Here is a 23,125-nt window from a genome sequence, read left to right as displayed (position 1 = left end):
TATAGCTAGAAAAGACCTGCTTACATTTTATTTCTGTGTTCGCACCTATTTCGCAGCAAAAAGGGTCATTGACATTACTAAAATTTTGGGGGTTCCCTGATGCACTTGGGAGGTCACCAGGAGTTCCATACTTAAAAAGTTTGGGAAACCCTAAATCACATGAATACTGATGAAATAAGAAATACTTAAATAAAACATTAGTGTCCATCTTGAAACTTCAAATTCTCTTCCTCGCTGCTCCCCCCATTATGATAAAACCCTATCCCAAATGGAAGTCAAGCAGGACTCTTCCTACCCAAGCATACTTCAGAGATGAATTGGTCAGTACTAAAGCACACAAGATTAAGTTGTCATCAACAGGAATGAGTACAGTATCACATACGAATGTGTCTATTGTGGCCTTTTGTGTGCTCTAGACAAGACATGTGCAAGTGCTATCGTACAGAGCAGCTTTCTACAGATGCCATCCAGTAGGAGCATCAAGCATTTTAAGGAGTACAGCTGGAAGACAGCCTTTAGCAAAACCTCTTCCAGGTTTATTCTTTCCAACATGGTCCAACTCTGAAAGCTGCTGCCAACTGCACCAATGTTTTATTTTTCATGTCCTAAATTCTGACACTCTTAGAATTTACAACAGTGTTAAACATGGGCCGTTTTATCCTCGGGGCTTATAAACAATAGGAGCTGGATTGCACATGACCTAAATTAATTTCACACAAGTGGCAGAGAGAAAGAGAGACTTGCAATTCATCAGACTGGGATGGATTCAAACCCCATTTTAGAAAATAGAATGACAAGTCTTCAAGCCCAACATAGGTCTCCCAACGTATTTGGCAACATATTAACCATACTGGAAAGAGAACTAAGTCAGAACAAAAATATAATGGAAAACAGATGCAATTTGACCAAAAATGATAATGCTTTAAGAACACAGTTCATAGAAATTAAAAATATTTTTAAAAATTCAAATAATTGGCATCTCAAGCTGAAATATTTTGAATGTATGGGACATTTTTACCTTATTAGATTTTGCATCATTATTCATACATTTGTCTCTTGCATGAGCCACGTTATCCCATGAAATCTGTTCCTGACCATTTGCAATTTCTTGCTCTTTCTCAAGGGTTTCCTGTGCAGCCACTTTTGTGGCACAGCATTTGCCTCCACCCAGCTCCTCAGTTTTTGTGTGTGATTGGGCTCGAGCCCCATTCTCCTGTGAAAGCTCAATGAATTTTTCTCTGGCACTAAAGAAGTCAATTCGATCAGTACTTAAGCAAATTCCGGCATCTATGTTTGGTGGTGAAACTGGAGAAACCAGTTCCTGTGAAGTTTTATGATCTTCTAACAGAGGTGCAGTTTCAAGTAATGGCGCTGAAATGTTGTTCGAGTTCAAACTAACATCTTTTTCTGATTCACCCACTTCTAAATCAGTCAACACCATGGAACAATCAGATGAAGAGAAAAGTCCATTCAGTGACGAGACTTCTTCTGATTTGTTAGGGTGGCAGCCAAGGAGAGGCAGAGTATCTGAGCTGCAACCTGCACAACTCTTGGTGATTCCATTGGAGGTCACTGACACGGGCATTGTTGCAGAAGATGTGTTGTTCTGCAAGTCATCGGGTTGGCAGCTTAAAGGCATTTCATTCTCTGCATCGATTCTAAAAGTTATCTCATTTTTATCCTCATGGGCTCCAGGTAAAATTATATCTAGGACATCTGAGAATTGGGACTGAAATAGATGTTCAGTAAGTGGATCAGTTGGCATTTCTGTAGTGGAAGTACTGTCCCTTCTGTTTAAGTCAACAGTAGATTTATTAATACGCTCACGGTGATCAGAAAGATCGCTGTCAGAGTGCGATCGCCATAGCTTATTGTGCCGCTGCTTGCTGTATTAAAAGAAAATAAAGAGGAATAGTTTAAATAAAAGTGCTTATATCAAAGCAAAATATTCTCGGTCTTATACAACATGTGGTTATTTAGTTCCCAATCAGAGAGACATACCTCAAACATTCCACCCAAATTAGTTTCCAGATGCAGTCAGTGTAATGCAGGCGTAAGTATAGCGCTCACTTCTTTTCCTAGCTATATTTAACCAACAGCCTCTCAAATGTCCCAAAACATTTAAACTACAATAATTCTTTGAAATGTCAAGACTCTCATTGCTTAAACACAGCTTCCATTTTGAACACTGATCCCTCAAATAGCAAAAAAAGTACCTACTGATTTATTCTTAACAGGTTGAGGTAGGAATGCTCAGGATTACTAACAACTATCGGAATACAAAGGGAGAGAGGGTCAGTTTAATTTTCATCATCACCAGTAATGCGGTACTCCTCTTGAATTACACTGGAGTGTCAGTCTAGACGATGTACTCAAATCCTAAAGGGGCTTGTGTTGACAATATCCTAATCCAGAATAAGGTGAGTCCAAGTCATTGAGCCAAGTTGACAATGGAGTAAAGAAAAATAGTTCCAAGAATCCAAAGTGTAAATAAATCCTGTTGGGTAGAATCAGCTGCAGCAGCCAGAATGATCTGGTGACAGATTTACAGAATCCATATATTTTTCCCCTCCATAGAATCCTTACAGTGCAGAAAGAGGCCATTAGCCCTTCGAGTCTGCACCGAGCCTCTGAAAGAGCACCCTGCCTAGGCCCACTCCCCGCCCCATCCCCATAACCTGCATATCTCTGGACTGTGGGAGGAAATCCACGCAAACACGGGGAGAAAGTGCAAACTCCATACAGACAGTCACCCAAGGCCGGAATTGACCCCGGATCCCTGGCGCTGTGAGGCAGCAGTGCTGACCACTGTGCCTCTGCTCTATTGCTCCCTATCATTCGTTTTCTATTTAGCTGGAGACACTTTGGGACAGTCCCTGGTAACTGACAAGTGAGGTGGGCGATTGATAAAATAAAATGAGAAAACAAAACAAGCAACCCTAACCTTTAGGTTATTTGCAAAAAGAAAAAAATAATGGACTCTCCAGATCCAATTTTGGAGATGCGGGAGCAATCTTTTGAGTAGCTATTAAAAATATTATAGCATTTGCACAAAATTCTGCAAGATGAAAAGAGACTAGTTTATCATACAAGCCTCATTAGAAGGCTAACATAATTCAAAGCATTCCTAACTCACTACTAAGCGTGGACTTCTTTACTGAATACCTGTTGATGCCAAGAAAATAAAGCAACCAGGTCATCCATATAAGTCCCGCATCTGTAGATGAAAGATGTAAATAGATTGTATTAACCCCAAAATGTACTGGTTTTTGGGTACACTTTATCTTGCTGCTTTTGAAAAGAATATCTAAGCAGTGACATAAATTAGACTATCTTCATGCGTAAACGTTCAAGCTATCAGTATTAATGTGGACAATGGGAAAACAAGAAAAATGAACTGCTGCTACTGCTGACAGTAGTTTAAAAAGGCAGTTAACAACATGGAGCCAGCAGCTTCCACCTCCCTTTCACAACAGTGTCCCAAACGCACTTTAGGAGTCCAAATTAAATAAGTTGCGTTCTCCTCTTTCTTTGTCAAGGCTGACTTGCTGCCCCCCACCCCCGGAAAAAAAAAGCAGCCAAGGGTGTACACACAAAGGATAGGATTATCCGGCCCTTTCTGCCGGCGGGATCTCTCCCCCCCCCCCCCCCCCCCCCCAAGGTGGGCCCCCCCGGCTGCTGGGCAGGCGAGTATTGCAAATAGCCATCGACTTTGGCAGTTTGACTTACCAGCAAATGGTAAGTCGTTTCCGCCGCCAGAAAACCCGCATGGTGGTGGTGGGGGTGGGTTAACCCTGGCCAAAGTATTGGGAATGCTTTCCTGTATTTAATTCTAAGCACTGTTCCCTATTACTCCACACCCGCTCTTGTCTGTCATAGGCAAATTAATAGAGGGCAAGTGTTCAGAGGAGTGTATGGCAGAATTCTTGTAAGCAGACAATATCACAAACTTTCAAGTACACAAACCTCGTGACGCTCCCACTTAGGAACACAGAAATACTGTATAAATGGGCAACCATAAACAGGAACATTTCTGACTTTTAACAGAAGATACTGTAATTACATTCTAGTGTATACCAGCAAAGTATGCTAAGCAGGAAACTAAAAGCTTACAATCCTGCAGATAGTGTTAAAAGTATCCACAGTTCCAAATAAGTTGCATCGAAAACCTAAATGATTAAAATTGTAACTTCCCAATCTAACATATTTGTTTAAACGTACTATAGCCCTGTTCATTGAAGTGGTTGTATAAAAGCAGGTTGTTTGTATTAGTATCATCTTTCCTGTTATACAATAGTGACTATTTTGGGATATGGGAACATGTGAATTCAAGTACTCATCAGGGAAACAAAGTTCAGTAGTTTGTAATCTAATACGTTAAACACAAGCTTTCCCTGTGATGATGCAACATTATCAAAATTCTTCTGTAATGAAACATGGTTACACACAAATAAAAACATCTCGACAACAAACCAAAACAAACTTTTGGATGAGTCTCATGTAGTTAGAAAACCCAGCCCAGACCTCAAATAAGAAATGGAAGCAGTGCAAGTGCAAATACAAAACTGTACTGAGAAATGGTAGCTCAGCAAGCAAGGTGATTATTCTGATCCACGTCTAAAAACAATTAAGGTAATTTCTTCTTCCTTCTAAACTTGCGCCCAGCTTGATTTTTGAAATAGAAACTGAATTTGAGTCCAAACCCCCTTCTATGCCCTTGTGCAAGCGGTAAAGCAATCTTCAGGCATCATGAATCAAACCACTTTACTATTCCATCTCTCCCTACCTTCAAAATGCCCATTTTAACACCTGAACTGCATTTTCAGCTACCTCCCTTTCTACCACTTGCTTGGTGTCCATTATTCGTTATCTCGTGGGCTTTTTATGAGAGGTCTGTTGGGATGTTCAGCATTTAAGTGTGTTGCTAAATTTGTAAAATTAATATCCCAAACAGACTGGTATCAATTGAACCCACCGGATACATTTTCTAGGTGAGAAACATTTATTCATAGTTAAAATTAAACTTGGAGGGCAGCACGGTGGCGCAGTGGCTAGCATTGCTGCCTCACGGCGCCGAGGTCCCAGGTTCGATCCCGGCTCTGGGTCACTGTCCGTGTGGAGTTTGCACATTCTCCCCGTGTTTGCGTGGGTTTCGCCCCCACAACCCAAAGATGTGCAAGGTAGGTGGATTGGCCACGCTAAATTGCCCCTTAATTGGAAAAATGAATTGGGTACTCTAAAATTTAAAAAAAAATTAAACTTGGTTTCCTCAGCTTCTAATTAAATCTTCAAGCTTTTCTTTCATCCATTCACTCTTTTCCCTATATTGTTTTTCCTTTAAGAATAAATGAAATTCCCTGAGGCGATGCATGTTCAACCTACCAACTTTGGGCAAACGTTTAACGCAGCCTGGGATATATTCAATGACCCGATCTCCACGGGTCTGTGGAAGAGAATGCCAAAGACGAATGACCCTTTTAGAGAACAAAAATCCTCATCGCCATCTTAAACAGGAGATGATTTATCTTTAAACTGGGCCCCCTTACTTCTAGATTCCCCATCAGGAGGGAACCTCCTCTCAGTATCTACTTTATTAAGCCACCTCAGAATTTATGTGCTTCAATAAGATCACCTCTCATTCTTCTAAACTCCACTGATATAGACCCAATCTGCTCAACCTTTTCTTATGACAACCCCTTCATAACAGGAATCAGCCTAATGAACTTTCTCTGAACTGCTTCCAATGTAATTATATCCTTCCTCAAGGAGACCAAAACTGTACACAGTACTCCATGTGCGGTCTCACCAATGTCCTGTACAGTTGCAGCAAAGATTCTCTACTTTTATACCCCACCCCCCCTTGCAATAAAGACCAACATTCAATTTGCCTTGCTAATTACTTGCTGTACCTCCATGCTAACGATTTGTGATTCATGTACAAGCAATTCCAGATCCCTCTGTATTCCAACATTCTGCAGTCTCTTTCCATTTAAATATGATTCTGCTTTTCTATTCTTCCTGCCATTGTGAACAACGTCACATTTTCTCACATTATACTGCTATCTGCCAAATATTTTGATAACTCACTTAACCTATCCATTGGATCTTCGCTGACTATCCTCAGCACAACTTGTTTTCTTACATATCTTTGTATCAACAACAAATTTGGCTATTAAACAGTTAACCCTTTCATCGAAGTCAATAAAAAGATTGAAATATTTGGAAGATCCAACAGTGATCCCTGTGGCACGCTGCTCGTAACAGTTTGCCAACCTTGAAATTGCCCATTTATCTCAACTTTGTTTCCTATCAGCAGCCAATCCTCCGCCATGTTAATACATCACTCCCAACACCATTTAATTTGTGTAACCGAACATCCCAAATTGCTTCGGCAACTCCTGACATATGTGGTACTTTATTGTACTTCATATTGCTGCAGATACAATTACAGGCCAAAATTGTATTTATTATTTTTCAGCATACCTATTACTTTATTATTTAGCACGATGTCAGAATGCTGCAGTAGTCCACAGGGGTAATTGGTGTGATACAATAAAAATAAACCAACAGAAATGCAATTTACTGTTTTGTAATTTTTTTTAGCTGTTAACACAGGAGATGATCTGTAGAATACTATGGAGGGGCAAACAAATAGGGCATTTTATGGTTTTGCTATTAATAAGGGAGCTATAAATAATGTTCACTCACAATCTGCATTTACTCTCAAAAAGCACCAACTCAAAATCTTCTATTTCAACAACAATTTATCACAATTAAGGTATGAAACAATATTGAGCTCAAGTTAAGATTTACCGTTTATATTCCACTGTCAATTAGCTAATGCAGATCTTATGGCCATAGGTTCACTACTTGTACGAGAGGTGGAAGCTGGTCTTTTAATCATAAGCTATAAAGAATGACTTAGTTTAGGCATGCTGTGAGCAACTGTTAAGATAAAACTAAAAATTAGGTTGTCAAATCTTGAATTTGATTGCTTGCAATGATATTCAGTTATTAGACTTCCCAATTCAAGCAAAATAAAAAACTATCCATTCTGTCAACCCTTTGGTTGGGATACTAAATCATTCTAACATTAACACTATGAGATGATGTTAGAATACACCTCAATGTAGGTGATCAATTCTCCCTTTGTTAATCGATGGGAATGTCCCAATTCTTGGACTGGCTAGAGTTTCACGTGAAGATTGTGTGAAGGAAATGGAAGGCTGTGCGGCATCATTTTTGATAACTATAAAATACAGCTTCCGCAAGTTAATAAAAAGTGCTTAAACTCCCAAGCATTGAATTTATACCATAGGCTTCAGTTTATAAAAACAAAATCAGCATTTCCTGTTCTACTGGCACAAAAACATAAACTGTGAGCTCAAGACACAATGACACAAAGTAGAATTAGAGAACATTGAGCTGCAAAAAAGTTTCCCCTATGTTAGTCTTCAAATATTTCATGGAATTAATGAAGGAAAATTTGGACTACCATTTACGCATTAAACTCGACCTACCTTTTCTCACCCATAATATGTAAAAGGTTAAGTGTTGACAGTAGGAAGTTAATTCAAACAAGATATTTTCAGGTAGTTCAACAACTATTTTTGGATATACTAATGCAGCACGATATTTTCTTGGAAACAATACAAATTTATTTGTGCAGTGCTTGATTTACCTAAAGCTGTATTAAGGTGAAAATTTGTATGAACTCTTTATTAGAATTTTCCCTGGGACTAGAATTCAATAGTCCATTGTATGGGTCAGCGATATACACACAAGTTAATCAGGAGAGGTATGATGAAACCAGTTCAGTGAGCATGGATCATTATTTTCGGTCCAAATAAACGTTGCAAGCCTACAATGTCAACATGAACACATCTCATCCGTTACAAAATTTGAGTCCCAATGCAAAAGCAGTTTGTCTTCAGTGGCAGACAGACAGTTCTAAAACGGTGTTTTATCATTAGACTTACTTAGTACATTGAAACAAAACACGTAGTAGCAAAGAGGGTGGTGGAGGGGGAGAAGAGGGGTATGTTTTGTGCAACACTCAATCCAACCTATTGCATCACATTTATTATACCAAACAAGTGATGAGATGGAATACTGATGGAAACATGTCTATTCCAAGCTACTCTTCTCCAGGCACAACCCAAGCTTTTAAGAACAAAATCTAGAAGCTTTAGTGTACTTCAGGATGATGTTCTAGTTCAAGTGGATGTGTGTGTTATTTTCATATTGCCATCTTTAAACTGGGTCAAAACACCCCAAAAGAGGTCAGTATGATACCTATTAAAATTACATTAGTCCCAACCCAAATTCCTGCTCTAACCAAAGTTTCAAAATGGATCAAATTTAATGTTTAGCCAGGTCAAAAAACCAGGGAGACACAAAAGACAATTTTGAGGCACTTCAGGTTAAATAATTAGATCAGTGGTAGCAATGCTCTTGGTGATTCAGTAGATATAAACGATATGAGTAAAATATGAAGTGGATAGCAATAAAATGTCTGGTTCAAACAGTCCAAAACAAATTAGGACAAGTAAAGCATTCAGGAATTTGTTTTGGACAAGTAAAGTATTCAGGAATTTGTGTTTCCTGGAAGGGTGGAGTGTGTGTGTGTGTGTATATATAAATAAAGATAGGGAGCAAACTAATATTAAGTAAACCAAAGTTAAACTGTCTCTGTCTCCAGCTCACTAGTTAGAACTGTTCCTCCGAGAAGACCTTACACCAGCTTCATGTTCCACTCCACAGATCTTCCATTTAAAATATAAATGGTTATTATACCATACTCAGTTAGTAACAGAAAGACTGTGTTTTAATCATAGAGGTCTTGGGTAGTAGATCACTAATCACATAACTGAATTATCTCTTGACAACATAATATTTTCCACAAATAAAACAAAACTACAAGAACACGTTGAGTACTGCAGGGCACAATGAGAATGGAGGCTGGAGTTCATGGAACTTGCCCCTATTGTGGTTTGCATTGAAGGAATTTAATCATTGTTATCTTGTATTTCTATTTTCGGATAGGTCACTCCAATGAAACCAGTCAGAATGGGAAACCCTGGTTCAAATCATAATTTGGTTTGACATTTCCACTCACAGCGAGTTGGTAATCTCACACCTGGTTTGTCTGGTTGAGGACCGTGCAGACACAAGGTGCGCAGCTGACTAGGAGAGAGGGAAAATTGGCTGTGGCTCTACCTTGGGTTCCACTGCAGCACCTGGTTCTAGAGCATCATCAGTGGAAGTCTTGGAGATGTACATGGCTGCCCTGCCTGCCGTTCTATCAGACCCAATCCAGTGTGTGTGTGTGCCAGGAGATAAATAGAGGAAAGAAAATGTGAATCAAGAAAGTAAAGACAGACAAGACATAGCACACATCTGATATTGTAAATTAAGGCTTATCTAAGATGGATGTACCCACCTAGCTAGCAAGATACCCTGGTACTCTTCCAGTTGTCGCATGAAGCTGATATTAGGCTTTGTAACTGTCCGTTTCTCCTTCACATAACTGTAAGCTTTGTCCAAGTTCCAGCCGTATTCTTTCATTGCATATGCGATTACTGTGGACGCAGACCTGCTGATGCCCATTTTACAGTGAACAAGGCATTTGGAACCATTTTTTCTGATGGAAAAATAAATATATGTTCAAAATTTTCTAAAGGTGACGTGGTAACTCGAGATGTTGAGTCTTAGAATTATGGCATTTATAGTAAGTGTTCAAAACTTAACATACCAATTAATTTAAAAAGTGCACGTCTACACTGTACAGCAATGGGAATTTATCAGTCAACCCAAACATGCTCCGTATCTTCATCTTTGTACAATTAAAGATAGTTCAAGAACAGGCATACTTTTAATTTGGTAAGTATTTTTCCTAGTATGATTAACTCTATCTGTTCAGAATTCAAGCTTAATTTGGAGGTTTGAAATAAAGATTTTATTTTTAAAGTTAAATTCACATCCAGGTAACTACAAGCAAGTCTGATAAAGATGCAAACCCAATCACAATTTGTTCTTGACAGTTGTAATTAGTACAATTTAATTTAACAATAGGTCTGGCTCATCGTCCACAAAATAATTTGAGTAGAAATTTGAATTCATTACATGAAACTGTATTAATCTTTAAAATTCTAACCTGTCTTCAAAAATTGGATTTGAGAATGAAAATTTAGAATGGCTTGCTGTTCACATTGGAAACCAAACATTACTTCAAGATTTCTCAACGTTTAGCTCCATTTCCAAATAATGATCGTTTTAACTTCAGGACACTAAAGTCCAAAGTTTTGTGCCAAATGGCTTGGGTTCTGATGTTTCAAACTAGGAAAGATCTTGAGGAACAACATACTTTAAGACAACACATGATATTAGATTTTTCAAAAGCTTGAGCATTGGAAAGACCCCGGGCGCGATTCTCCACTCCCGCGCCGGTTGGGAGAATCGCCTGGGCCGCCAAAATTTCCAGGGACGCCGGGCTGACGCCCTCCCGCGATTCTCCCAAGCGGCGGGAACGGCCCGGTCGAGTTTCGCGGGCCGCAGGCCGGAGAATCGCCGGAGACACCCAAAATGGCGATTCTCCGGCACCCCCGCTATTCTGAGGCCCGGATGGGCCGAGCGGCCAGGCCAAAACGGCGGGTACCCCCTGGCGCCGTCCACACCTGGTCGCTGCAGTCGTGGGCGGTGCGTGCGCTGGGGGGGCGGCCTGTGGGGAGGCGAGGGGGGATCCTGCACCGGGCTTCACCTTGAATGTGGGGTGGCCCGCGATCGGTGCCCACCGATCGTCAGGCCGTCCTCTCTGAAGGAGGACCTCCTTCCTTCCGCGGCCCCGCAAGATCCATCCCCCATCTTCTTGTGGGGCGGATTTGGACAGGACGGCAACCACGCATGCGCGGATGACGTCCGTTATGCGGCGCCGGCCGCGTCATCTATGCGGCGCCGCTTTTACGCGGGCGACAAGGCCTGGCGCGGGTAGATGACGCGGCCCCGATACTGGCCCATTGTCAGGGCCTGAATCGGTCGGGACCAGGGCCGTTCCGCGCCGTCGTGAACCTCGACGGCGTTCACGACGGCGCGGCCACTTCGGCGTGGGAGTGGAGAATCCCGCCCCTCATTTCTGCTATTACTGCACATTTCCCACCTGGCTTGTATAAAAGATAGAAAAAGTATATCATCCATATAAATTCAATCGTTTGTTCGTTATTAGACTGTGTATTTGATAATCTGTATAGATTAACTACAATTTGTAACATTCCCTTCAGGGCAGAGCATCAAATGATAAAATAATTTCCCATAATTACAAATCCTTTCACTAGAAATCCATTATTTGGGAATATTAACATTCAGGTTTTTTTCCCCCCCAGTAATTTTGACATGGCTAGATTTTTAAAAACCATTACAGTTGGTAACCACCCAACATCTCGAGGACCTATTCAGGTTAGTTTAAAAAAAAAAGTCTTCAAAACCAGACTGATCTTCTGGTGTGTATTTTTATATTGTGTAATAAAAGTAAATATGTGGGACAAGACAAATAAAATAAAGCTAAATGTATGCGACTACATAATAATAATCTTTGTCATAAGTAGGCTTACATTGCAATGAAGTTAATGTGAAAATCCCCAAGTCACCACATTCCTGCGCCTGTTCGGGTACACAGAGGGAGAATTCAGAATGTCCAAATTACCTAACAGGGCATTGGAGGGATACAAGATAGCCAGGAGGGAACTGAAGAAAGGGATTAGGAGAGCTAAGAGAGGGCATGAACAATCTTTGGCGGGTAGGATCAAGGAAAACCCCAAGGCCTTTTACACATATGTGAGAAATATGAGAATGACTAGAGCGAGGGTAGGTCCGATCAAGGACAGTAGCGGGAGATTGTGTATTGAGTCTGAAGAGATAGGAGAGGTCTTGAACGAGTACTTTTCTTCTGTATTCACAAATGAGAGGGGCGATATTGTTGGAGAGGACAGTGTGAAACAGATTGGTAAGCTCGAGGAAATACTTGTTAGGAAGGAAGATGTGTTGGGCATTTTGAAAAACTTGAGGATAGACAAGTCCCCCGGGCCTGACGGGATATATCCAAGGATTCTATGGGAAGCAAGAGATGAAATTGCAGAGCCGTTGGCAATGATCTTTTCGTCCTCACTGTCAACAGGGGTGGTACCAGGGGATTGGAGAGTGGCGAATGTCGTGCCCCTGTTCAAAAAAGGGACTAGGGATAACCCTGGGAATTACAGGCCAGTTAGTCTTACTTCGGTGGTAGGCAAAGTAATGGAAAGAGTATTGAAGGATAGGATTTCTGAGCATCTGGAAAGACACTGCTTGATTAGGGATAGTCAGCACGGATTTGTGAGGGGTAGGTCTTGCCTTACAAATCTTATTGAATTCTTTGAGGAGGTGACCAAGCATGTGGATGAAGGTAAAGCAGTGGATGTAGTGTACATGGATTTTAGTAAGGCATTTGATAAAGTTCCCCATGGTAGGCTTATGCAGAAAGTAAGGAGGCATGGGATAGTGGGAAATTTGGCCAGTTGGATAACGAACTGGCTAACTGATAGAAGTCAGAGAGTGGTGGTGGATGGCAAATATTCAGCCTGGATCCCAGTTACCAGTGGCGTACCGCAGGGATCAGTTCTGGGTCCTCTGCTGTTTGTGATTTTCATTAATGACTTGGATGAGGGAGTTGAAGGGTGGGTCAGTAAATTTGCAGACGATACGAAGATTGGTGGAGTTGTGGATAGTAAGGAGGGCTGTTGTCGGCTGCAAAGAGACATAGATAGGATGCAGAGCTGGGCTGAGAAGTGGCAGATGGAGTTTAACCCTGAAAAGTGTGAGGTTGTCCATTTTGGAAGGACAAATATGAATGCGGAATACAGGGTTAACGGTAGAGTTCTTGGCAATGTGGAGGAGCAGAGAGATCTTGGGGTCTATGTTCATACATCTTTGAAAGTTGCCACTCAAGTGGATAGAGCTGTGAAGAAGGCCTATGGTGTGCTCGCGTTCATTAACAGAGGGATTGAATTTAAGAGCCGTGAGGTGATGATGCAGCTGTACCAAACTTTGGTAAGGCCACATTTGGAGTACTGTGTACAGTTCTGGTCGCCTCATTTTAGGAAGGATGTGGAAGCTTTGGAAAAGATGCAAAGAAGATTTACCAGGTTGTTGCCTGGAATGGAGAGTGGGTCTTACGAGGAAAGGTTGAGGGTGCTAGGCCTTTTCTCATTAGAACGGAGAAGGATGAGGGGCGACTTGATAGAGGTTTATAAGATGATCAGGGGAATAGATAGAGTAGACAGTCAGAGACTTTTTCCCCGGGTGGAACAAACCATTACAAGGGGACATAAATTTAAGGTGAAAGGTGGAAGATATAGGAGGGATATCAGAGGTAGGTTCTTTACCCAGAGAGTAGTGGGGGCATGGAATGCACTGCCTGTGGAAGTAGTTGAGTCGGAAACATTAGGGACCTTCAAGCAGCTATTGGATAGGTATATGGATTACAGTAAAATGATAGTGTAGATTTATTTGTTCTCAAGGGCAGCACGGTAGCATTGTGGATAGCACGATTGCTTCACAGCTCCAGGGTCCCAGGTTCGATTCCGGCTTGGGTCACTGTCTGTGCGGAGTCTGCACGTCCTCCCCGTGTCTGCGTGGGTTTCCTCCGGGTGCTCCGGTTTCCTCCCACAGTCCAAAGATGTGCGGGTTAGGTGAATTGGCCAATGATAAATTGCCCTTAATGTCCAAATTGCCCTTGGTGTTGGGTGGAAGTGTTGAGTTTGGGTAGGGTGCTCTTTCCAAGAGCCGGTGCAGACTCAAAGGGCCGAATGGCCTCCTTCTGCACTGTAAATTCAATGTTAATCTATGATTAATCTAGGACAAAGGTTCGGCACAACATCGTGGGCCGAAGGGCCTGTTCTGTGCTGTATTTTTCTATGTTCTATGTTCTATGTCTTTTGGGACTAATGGGAGGAAACCCACGCAGACACGGGAAGAACGTGCAGACTCTGCACAGACAGTGACCCAGCCGAGAATCGAATCTGGGATCCTGTCGCTGTGAAGCACAGTGCTAACCACTGTTCTACCATGCTACTCTACATGGGGAAGGAAATCAAAACCAGAAAAGCTGCGCATGAATTAACCATGCTGCAAACAAGTCAAACCATCTCCTACCCCCAGACAATGCATATATAATATAAAGATTTTTAAATTTAAAACAAATACTATATTGATAAAAATCACCCAGCACCCGAGAGATTTCTAATTAATTACATACTTTGCCTTAGAGATGAATTTGTATGTATCATTCCAATATGCAAGCAGATCTGTAGCTTCTTCATCATATACCCTGATGTTATGGTATTCAAATATTCCTGGGAAGAAGTTATCAATTTCACGGGTGATGTTCAAGATGTATTGAATCCTAAACAAAGAATTGAAGAAATTACCATATTAGGATCTGCCATTGCCATACAAAACATATTTAAATTAAATGCAACTCCCACTGTCGGTACACAAGATCAACCTTTAAAAAGGTAAACATTTTAAATGAATGTGATTGTAAATATATTTAGCAAATTTGCATTTTGTACAAGAACGTTCTTTTAGATTGGTATAACACAATGCAGCACTAAAACAAATATGATTGGCCTGCAGGGGGAGATATAGCTATTATGATAAAATACAGGATGAATTAATGGGGTAGATATAACAATTGTAATAGAAACAGGATGAATTAATGTGAAGCTTACTGAATATGAAACATAACTGTTTACAAATCAAAAACTGGCACAACCAAACTTGCAGCAATCTACTTTATAGGGGAATATAGTCAACAGATCTGTGCTTAGTTATACTCAGTACAAAACTAAACCTGCTCGAGGCAAGCAAATATGGCAATGAACTGATAGCTGCTGCCGAAATAAATTCCAATACTGAAACTTGAGAAACATGCCAAAATGAAAATGCTGAGAGCTTCTGGCCCCTTGGAACATATAACATAGACCATACAGTGCAGAAGGAGGCCATTCGGCCCATCGAGTCTGCACCGACCCACTTAAGCCCTATCCCCATAACCCAATAACCCCTCCTAACCTTTTTGGACACTAAGGGCAATTTAGCATTGCCAATTCATCTAACCTGCACATCTTTGGACTGTGGGAGGAAATCACAGCCCCCGGAGGAAACCCACGCAGACACGGGGAGAACGTACAGACTCCGCACAGACAGCGTCCCAGTGGGGAATCGAACCTGGGACCCTGGTGTTGTGAAGCCACAGTGCTAGCCACTTGTGCTACCGTGCTGCCCTAGCCACTTGTGCTACCGTGCTGCCCTAGCCACTTGTGTTACCATGCTGCCATTGTCACCAGATGAAGCATCAAGTAAAAACAGTGCATTTCCCCAGATAGGATAAATGAGAACAGGACAATGTACAAGCCAGGCTGTTCTTGCATATATTCTACTAGCTAGCCCAATGTAAACATCCTCAGCAGTCCCTTGTCCTTCCTTTCAATTGGGGAATGCAGGTAATTATCGTCCGTCTAATTTTTACACAATAAAACAACTTCAACACAATAATTGCAATCTGCAGGTGAAAATTTAAAGTTCTCTAGTATAACAACTATAACATCTGGTTTAACAGAAAAGCTACCAATAAGGGCAGCATGGTGGCTCAGTGGTTAGCACTGCTTCCTCACAGTGCCAGAGGCCCAGGTTCAATTCAGGCCTTGGGTTCTCCCAGTGTCTGGGTGGGTTTTCTCCGGGTGCTCTGGTTTCCTCCCACAGTCCAAAGTGCAAGTGAGGTGGATTGGCCATGCTAAATTGCCCCTTAGTGGCACAAAGATGTGTAGGTTAGCTGGGGTTATGGGGTTACGGGATAGCCTCGATGAGCCAAGTGGCTTCCCGCTGCACTGTAAGAATTATGTGGTTCTATGAATAAGCTTCCAAATTGCCAAAACACAAAAGGAAACAACTTTTTTTAAAAATAGGTTATTAGTGAAGGCAAGTTTAAAATGTGTTTACAAATCTTAAGGGAAAATATATTTTGAGAAGATATATAGGGCTACCAAAAGTTGAGGGTGGGGCGGGTGAAAGAGTGGCACTAAGTATATTGCTCCTTTGGAGAGCCAGCACAAACACAACAGGCCAAATGGCCTCCTGTGCGGTAACCACTGTGATTCTGTGGATGGATCCAATAATGTTTTTTGTGGTCCAGCCAGATCGTTAAACTGGTTGTTTGCCAAAGACTTTCAATTCTGCATGCTTTGGACATGACAGAATAGAGATGGACAAGGGCATCAAAAAAATGGTGGAGAAAATGTGATTTTGCAGATTGGTGGCTACAGAAATGTCATAATTTAATGTAGGTCAAAGGCGAGATTATTAGGAATTTAAAGTGCAGTAGGAAGTGAATTGAACACAAGAACAGGATTAGGCCATTCAGCCCGTCAAGCCTGCTCCACCATTCAATGAGGTCATGGCCGATCAGCCACCTCAATGCCATTTCCCCGCACCATCTCTATTTCCCTTGGATTTGAGTTTTGAATATGCTCAATGATTGCGCTTTCACAACCCTCTGGGGTAGAGAATTCTAAAGATTCATCACCCTCGAGTGGAGAAATTCCTCCTCATTTCAGTCTTTAAATGGCCTACCTCTTATCCTGCGATCATGTGCTAATTTTAGACTCACCAACATGGAGAAACATTATCTACTTCCACCCTGTCTTGCCTTGTAAAAATTCTGGAAGTATCAATGGGGCCACCCCATTCTTCAAAACTCTTGGGAATACAGAGCTAGTCTCCACAATCTCTCCTCATACAACATTCCCACCATTCCAGGGATTAATCTAGTGAACCTCCATTGCACTCCCTCTGTGGCAAGGAGACTAAAACTGGGCATCATACTCCAGGTGAGGTCTCTGTACAACTGCAGCAAGATATCTTTATGCCTGTACGCAAATCCCCTTGTGATGAAAGCCTTGCTAACTGCTTGCTGCACCTGCATGTCAACTTTTAGTGACTCATGGACAAGGACACCGGCACTTCCCAACCTCTCACTATTCAAGAAACATTTAACACTCGGGGAAGCATTATTTTTCCAGGGGTGGGCACAGAAAGAAGTAGGGTTGGGGTCAGGAATATGAAGAGAGTAATTAATACAAGAAAATCTGATATTGTCTCAGAGTTACAATGGGAGTCATGCAGTCATGTGAAGACTGAAGGGTTAGGGAAAAGAACTAAAAGTGCCTCAAAATTTATTTTCCCTCAGAATACATATTACTGGATATATCAGTTTTCTTCATATGTTTCTGAAGTAAATTCTGAAATGCTTTAGATTACCGGGAATCATATTAAGCGGTTTTCATATGGAAAACATAGACCAAAAATAACACTTGGATAAATACTTTAAATGAGGTCAAGAATTTGCTCTCGTGTCAAATCAACATTCAACACTTTGGGCTTCCTTACAAAATCTTGATAAGCACATTTTAAAATGAGCATATGCAAGAGCAGATTACAACATCAAAGGGAATGCAGTACTTCACCAGACTAACTCTTCTGTTCCTTATAAATGTTGGTCCACAGTTATGTTCAGTCCAACCATCAAACCTATGAGCATGTTTCATTATAAGGGGAACTTACCCTCGGCACTGCAAATCTTCCAAATTGGATGCATTCCACTCCGAACCCTGTAAACAGAGATAAGCTGGCTAAGGTTCAGGTCAAATAGGACAGTCCAAACAGATTTTATTGATATTTAGCACACTACCAAAACAGCTCAGGTATAGATGTATGTTAAGTTTCCTCCCCACCCTGCTCCCGCATAGATGTGCATTTGCATTTGAGCAAAAGAAAAGCTAAGTTTCCAATAAATGTGCACTCAAGTATATCAAATTCTTAAATGATTAGATTGGTATATTAAAAGTTTTCTGTATTGGTAGTATTACTATTACTTTCCCAGTCTTTCTCGTTTCTTCCAGTCAAAAAGCCCAAATAACGAAATTAACGTTAATGGCTGATAGTACAGAGGATTCCTGGCATGAAGATAACACTGTGCGGGATAATACAAAACTATCAACTATTAATACGAGTCTTGTTGTTTCCTTAAGTTTCACAGCCAAAATGAAAATTTAGACACAAGAAGACTGGCTTGATGGCGAAATGACAAAAGTAACTGATGTTTCTTTTTATTCATTTACAGGATGTGGGCATCGCTGCTTGGCCAGCATTTATTGTCCATCCCTAGTTGCCCTTCAGAAGGTGGGTGAGAGATGTATTCTTGAACCGCTGCAGTACCCGAGGTATAGGAGAACACTGTGCTGGCAGGAAGGGACTTCCAGGACGTTGACCCAATGGCAGTGAACGAACTGCGATATACTTCCAAGTCAGGGTGATGAGTGACTTGGAGGGGAACCTCCAGGTGGTGATGTTCCCAGGTATCTGTTGCTCTTGTCCTTCTAGATGGTAGTGGTCATGGGTTTAGAAGGTGCTGCGCAAGGAATCTTGATGAGTAACTTCAAAATCTTGATAAGCACATTTTAAAATGAGCATATGCAAGAGCAGATTACAACATCAAAGGGAATGCAGTACTTCACCAGACTAACTCTTCTGTTCCTTATAAATGTTGGTCCAGTTATGTTCAGTCCAACCATCAAACCTATGAGCATGTTTCATTTTGTGCATCTTGTAGATGGTTCACATGGCTGCCAATGATCGTTGTACGAAGTCTTACAACACCAGGTTAAAGTCCAACAGGTTTGTTTCGATGTCACTAGCTTTCGGAGCGCTGCTCCTTCCTCAGGTGAATGAAGAGGTCTGTTCCAGAAACACATATATAGACAAATTCAAAGATGCCAAACAATGCTAGGAATGCGACCATTAGCAGGTGATTAAATCCTTACAGATCCAGAGATGGGGTAACCCCAGGTTAAAGAGGTGTGAATTGTATCAAGCCAGGACAGTTGGTAGGATTTCGCAGGCCAGATGGTGGGGGATGAATGTAATGCGACATGAATCCCAGGTCCCGGTTGAGGGACCTGGGATTCAGATCGTTGGTGGTGAAGGGACTGAATATTTGTGGAGGTTGTAGCAATCAAACGGGCAGATTTGTCCTGGACTGTGTCGAGCTTCTTAAGTGTTGTTGGAGCTGCACTCATCCAGGTAAGTGGAGAGTATTCCATTACATTCCTGACATGTGCCTTGTAGATAGTGGACAGGTGGATATTGTCCAGGTCTTGCTGCATTTGAACATGGACTGCTTCATTATCTGGAGGAGTTGCGAATGGTGCTGAACATTGTGCAGTCATCTGCAAACATCCCCACTTCTGACCTTGATAGAAAGGAAGTCATTGATGAAGCAGCTGAAGATGGTTGGGCATAGGATACTACCCGAGGGAGTCCTGCAGTGATGTCCTGGAGTTGAGATGATTGACCTCCAACAGCCATAACCATCTTCCTTTGTGCCAGGTCTGACTCCAACCAACAAAGAGCCCCCCTCCCCCCTATTCCCATTGCCCCCTGTTTTAAGTATGATGCCATACTCAGCCAAATGCTGCCTTGATGTCAAGGGCAGTCACTCTCACCTCACCACTGGCATTCAGTTCTTTTGTCCATGTTTGAACCAAGGCTGTAATGAGGTGGTCGGGAGCTGAGTGACCCTGGCACGTGAGCAGGTTCTTGCTGAGTAACTGCAGCTTGTTAGTACTGTTGATGACTCCTTCCATAATTTTACAGATGATGGAGAGTAGGCTGTTAGGGCGGTAATTGGTTGGGTTGGATTTGTCTTGTTTCTTGTGTACAGGACATTCCTAGGCAATTTTCCACATTGCCGGGTCGATGTCAGTGTCGTAGCTGAACTGGAACAGCCTGGCTAGGGATGCACCAAGTTCTGGAGCACGTCTTCAGTTTTGTTGCCATAATATTGTCAGGGTCCATAGCCTTTGCAGTATCCGGTGCCTTCAGCCGTTTCTTGACATCACAAGGAGTGAATCGTATTGGCTGAAGACGGACATGTGTGATGCTGGGGGCCTCTGGAGATGGATCATCCACTGGGCACTTCTGGCTGAAGATTGTTGGGAATTCTTCAGCCTCGTCTTTTGAACATATCTGCTAGGTTCCTCCATCATTGAGGATGGGGATATTTGTGGGGCCTCCTCCTCCAGAGTGGTTTAATAGTCCACCACCATTCACAGCTAGATGTGGCAGGACTGCAGAGCTTAGAGCTGACGCGTTCATTGTGGAATCGCTTAGCTCTGTCTATTACTTGCTGCTTATGCGGTTTGGCACACAAGTAGTCCGGTGTTGTAGCTCAACCGGGTTGACACCTCATGTTTGCTTGCCTGGTGTTACTCCTGACATGCTCTCCTGAACTCCATTGAACCAGGGTTGACCTCCGGCTTGGTGGTAATGGTCGAGTGGACAATGTGCTGGGCCATGAAGTTGTAGATTGTGGCCTAGTACAATTCTGCTGCTGCTGATGGCCCACAGTGCCGCATGGATGCCCAGTGAGGTTGCTGGATTTATTCAAAATCTATGCTATTTAGCACGGTGACAGCGCCACACAACGCAATGGAAGGTATCCTCAATGTGAAGAGGGAACATTGTCTCCACAAGGACTGTGTGATTGTCACTTCTACTGATACGGTCATGGACAGATGCATCTGCAGCAGGCAGGTTGGTGAGGATGAGGTCAAGTATGTTTTTCCCTCTTATTGGGTTCCCTCACCACCTGCTTCAGTCCCAGTCTAGCAGCTATGTCCTTTAGGATCCTGTCAGCTCGGCCTGTTGTGGTATTACTGAGCCACTCTTGATGATGGACAAGTCCCCCACCCTGGTTAAACCCCACTTAGGAGTTCTGAGCACCACACCTCAGGAAAAATATTTTGGCCTTGGAGGGGTGCAACGTAGATTTCCAAAATGATACCTGGATTACAGGGGTTAAATTAGGAGAGATTACTCAATTTAGACCTCTTTTCGCTAGAATTTAGAAGGTTATGGGGTAATCTGATCAAAGTATTCAAGATATTATCAGTGAAAGACAGAGTAGATAAAGATAACTATATCCACTGGTTGGAGATTCTAAAACTAGGGGGCATAGAATAAAAATTAGGGCTAGACCATTCGGAAGAGATGTTAGGAAGAATGTCTTCACTCATAGAATGGTAGAGGTTTGGAACTCTCTCCCACAAACAGCAGTTAAAGCGGAATCAGTGTTAATTTTATATCTGAGAAAGACAGATGTTTGTTAAGCAAAAATATTAAGGGATATGGGCCAAAGGCAGGTATATGGAGTTAGGTCACAGATCAGCCATGATCTCATTGAATGGCATGACAAGCTTGATGGGCTGAATGGCCTACCCCGTTCCTAGAATATATTCTGCACCGTTACCACCCTCAGTACTCCTCCAAGTGATATTCAACATGGAGGGGTACCGATACATCAGCTGATGATACATGGTAACCAGCAGACAGTTTCCTTGCCCATGTTTAAGCTGCAGCTATGAAATTTCATGGGGTCCAGAGTCGATATTGAGTACTGCCAGGGCAACTCTCTCCCAACTGTATACTACTGTTCCACCACCTCTGCTGGGTCTGTCCTGCCAGTGAGACAGGACATACTCTGGAATGGTGATAGTGGTGTCTGGGATATTGTCTGTGAGTATGACTATGTCAGGCTGTGAGACAGTAATGCCAACTTTGGCAGTAAAGAGGACGGACTGCCAATGCCCGATGACCAGTCCGATTTTATACCCTTTTGGTGTTTTCGTAACAGTCAAATACAGCGGAGTGGCTGGCTGGGCCATTTTAGGTGGCATTTAAGAGTCAACCACATTGCTCTGGGTCTGGAGTCACATGTAGGCCAGACCAGGTAAGGATGGCAGAGTTCTTTCCCAAAAGGGCATTCGTGAACCTGATGGGTTTTATCGAAAATGGCTTCATGGTCATCATTAGACTTATAATTTAATTTAAATTCCACCACCTGGCCTTGTGGGATTCAAACCTGGATCCCTGATCATTACCCTGGGTCTCCGAATTACTAGTTCGGCAACAATACCACTACACCACCTCCCCCATGAAGAATGCAGAGGTGTCTGCTATGCTCCTCCTTCACTCACTCTCTCACAATAAATAATACTTCTACAGGTGGTTCACCAGGGAGGGAAGAAATACAATAAGATGTAGACTATCTAGCCCCATTCAATCATGGCTGATTTGTTTCTCATCCCCATTCTCCTGTCTTCTCCCCATAACCCCTGATCCCTTTATTAATCAGGAACCTATCTAATTCTGTCATAAAGACATTCAGTGACTTGGCCTCCACAGCCTTCTACCACCCTCTGGCTGAAGAAATTCCTCCTCATCTCGGTTTTAAAGGATCGTCCCTTCACACACTTGTGCCAGGTCACTTTCTGAATGAACTGACAACAATGTGGTCTAAGTGTTACAGATTAAGATGGATTTACTGAGATTCTTTGAAGCAATGTTGATATGTTCCCAGTAAAACAAATTTGTTTTTGACTTTAAGGGCAGCTGACTGTTGTCTATCCTTATAAAGCTGGCCACGATTCAACATAGGAGGCAGCAGCTGGCCTCATTGTGAAACTTTAATACAGGAAATCCAATCAGGACAACTTTGAAAAGAAAATTCTCCCAAAGAAGATAAATCACAGCAGAGATAAGTCACAAAGAAAATGCAATTATATAAAACTTTATAACTTACTACACTCACAACTAATTCAAAATGGATAAATAGACAGTGGTCAGCTGAGACAGAACAAAAAATACATTCACATAGCACCATACCATATTCTTAAGAACTTCATCATCACTACTAGCACATCTTCAGATTTCTCTGGAATTACTTCACATTGACAATGTTCTAGATCCACATTGACAATGTTCTAGATTCATCATAAAGGATGAAAATGTAACCATTTTAAGTTATCTGTCCTTAAGTTGGTAGGACATTGGGCGCGATTCAGCCACCAGATTGCGCCTGGCTCCGATCCTGCAAGAGCCCCAAATTGGACTCCGCCACAAATCTGGTCTCGAGTCACCAGATGCGCTCTGCCCGGTGTGATCTAGGTCTTGTCCTCACCGTGATCCGGCTCAGCATATT

At 42.1% G+C, this 23,125-nt stretch overlaps 1 protein-coding gene across 4 annotated transcripts in view; it reads right to left on the bottom strand.

Moving 5' to 3' along the window:
• The window catches only part of LOC140386851 (protein phosphatase Slingshot homolog 2-like), a 202,651-nt gene that overhangs the window by 6,280 nt on the left and 173,246 nt on the right, over positions 1 to 23,125 (bottom strand). For all 4 annotated transcript variants that reach the window (XM_072469620.1, XM_072469621.1, XM_072469618.1 and 1 more), the window contains 4 exons: positions 17,650 to 17,696; positions 14,285 to 14,431; positions 9,443 to 9,643; positions 1,019 to 1,886 (listed from right to left, as the gene is read on the bottom strand). In XM_072469620.1, the coding sequence (XP_072325721.1) occupies positions 1,019 to 1,886; positions 9,443 to 9,643; positions 14,285 to 14,431; positions 17,650 to 17,696 (1,263 nt within the window). The remainder of the gene's footprint in view (positions 1 to 1,018; positions 1,887 to 9,442; positions 9,644 to 14,284; positions 14,432 to 17,649; positions 17,697 to 23,125) is intronic.

This window comes from Scyliorhinus torazame, chromosome 12 (genome assembly GCF_047496885.1).
Source record: "Scyliorhinus torazame isolate Kashiwa2021f chromosome 12, sScyTor2.1, whole genome shotgun sequence".
Classification (NCBI taxonomy): domain Eukaryota; kingdom Metazoa; phylum Chordata; class Chondrichthyes; order Carcharhiniformes; family Scyliorhinidae; genus Scyliorhinus; species Scyliorhinus torazame.
Note: the sequence above shows the minus strand (reverse complement) of the source record. Positions and strands in the feature narration are given on the sequence as shown.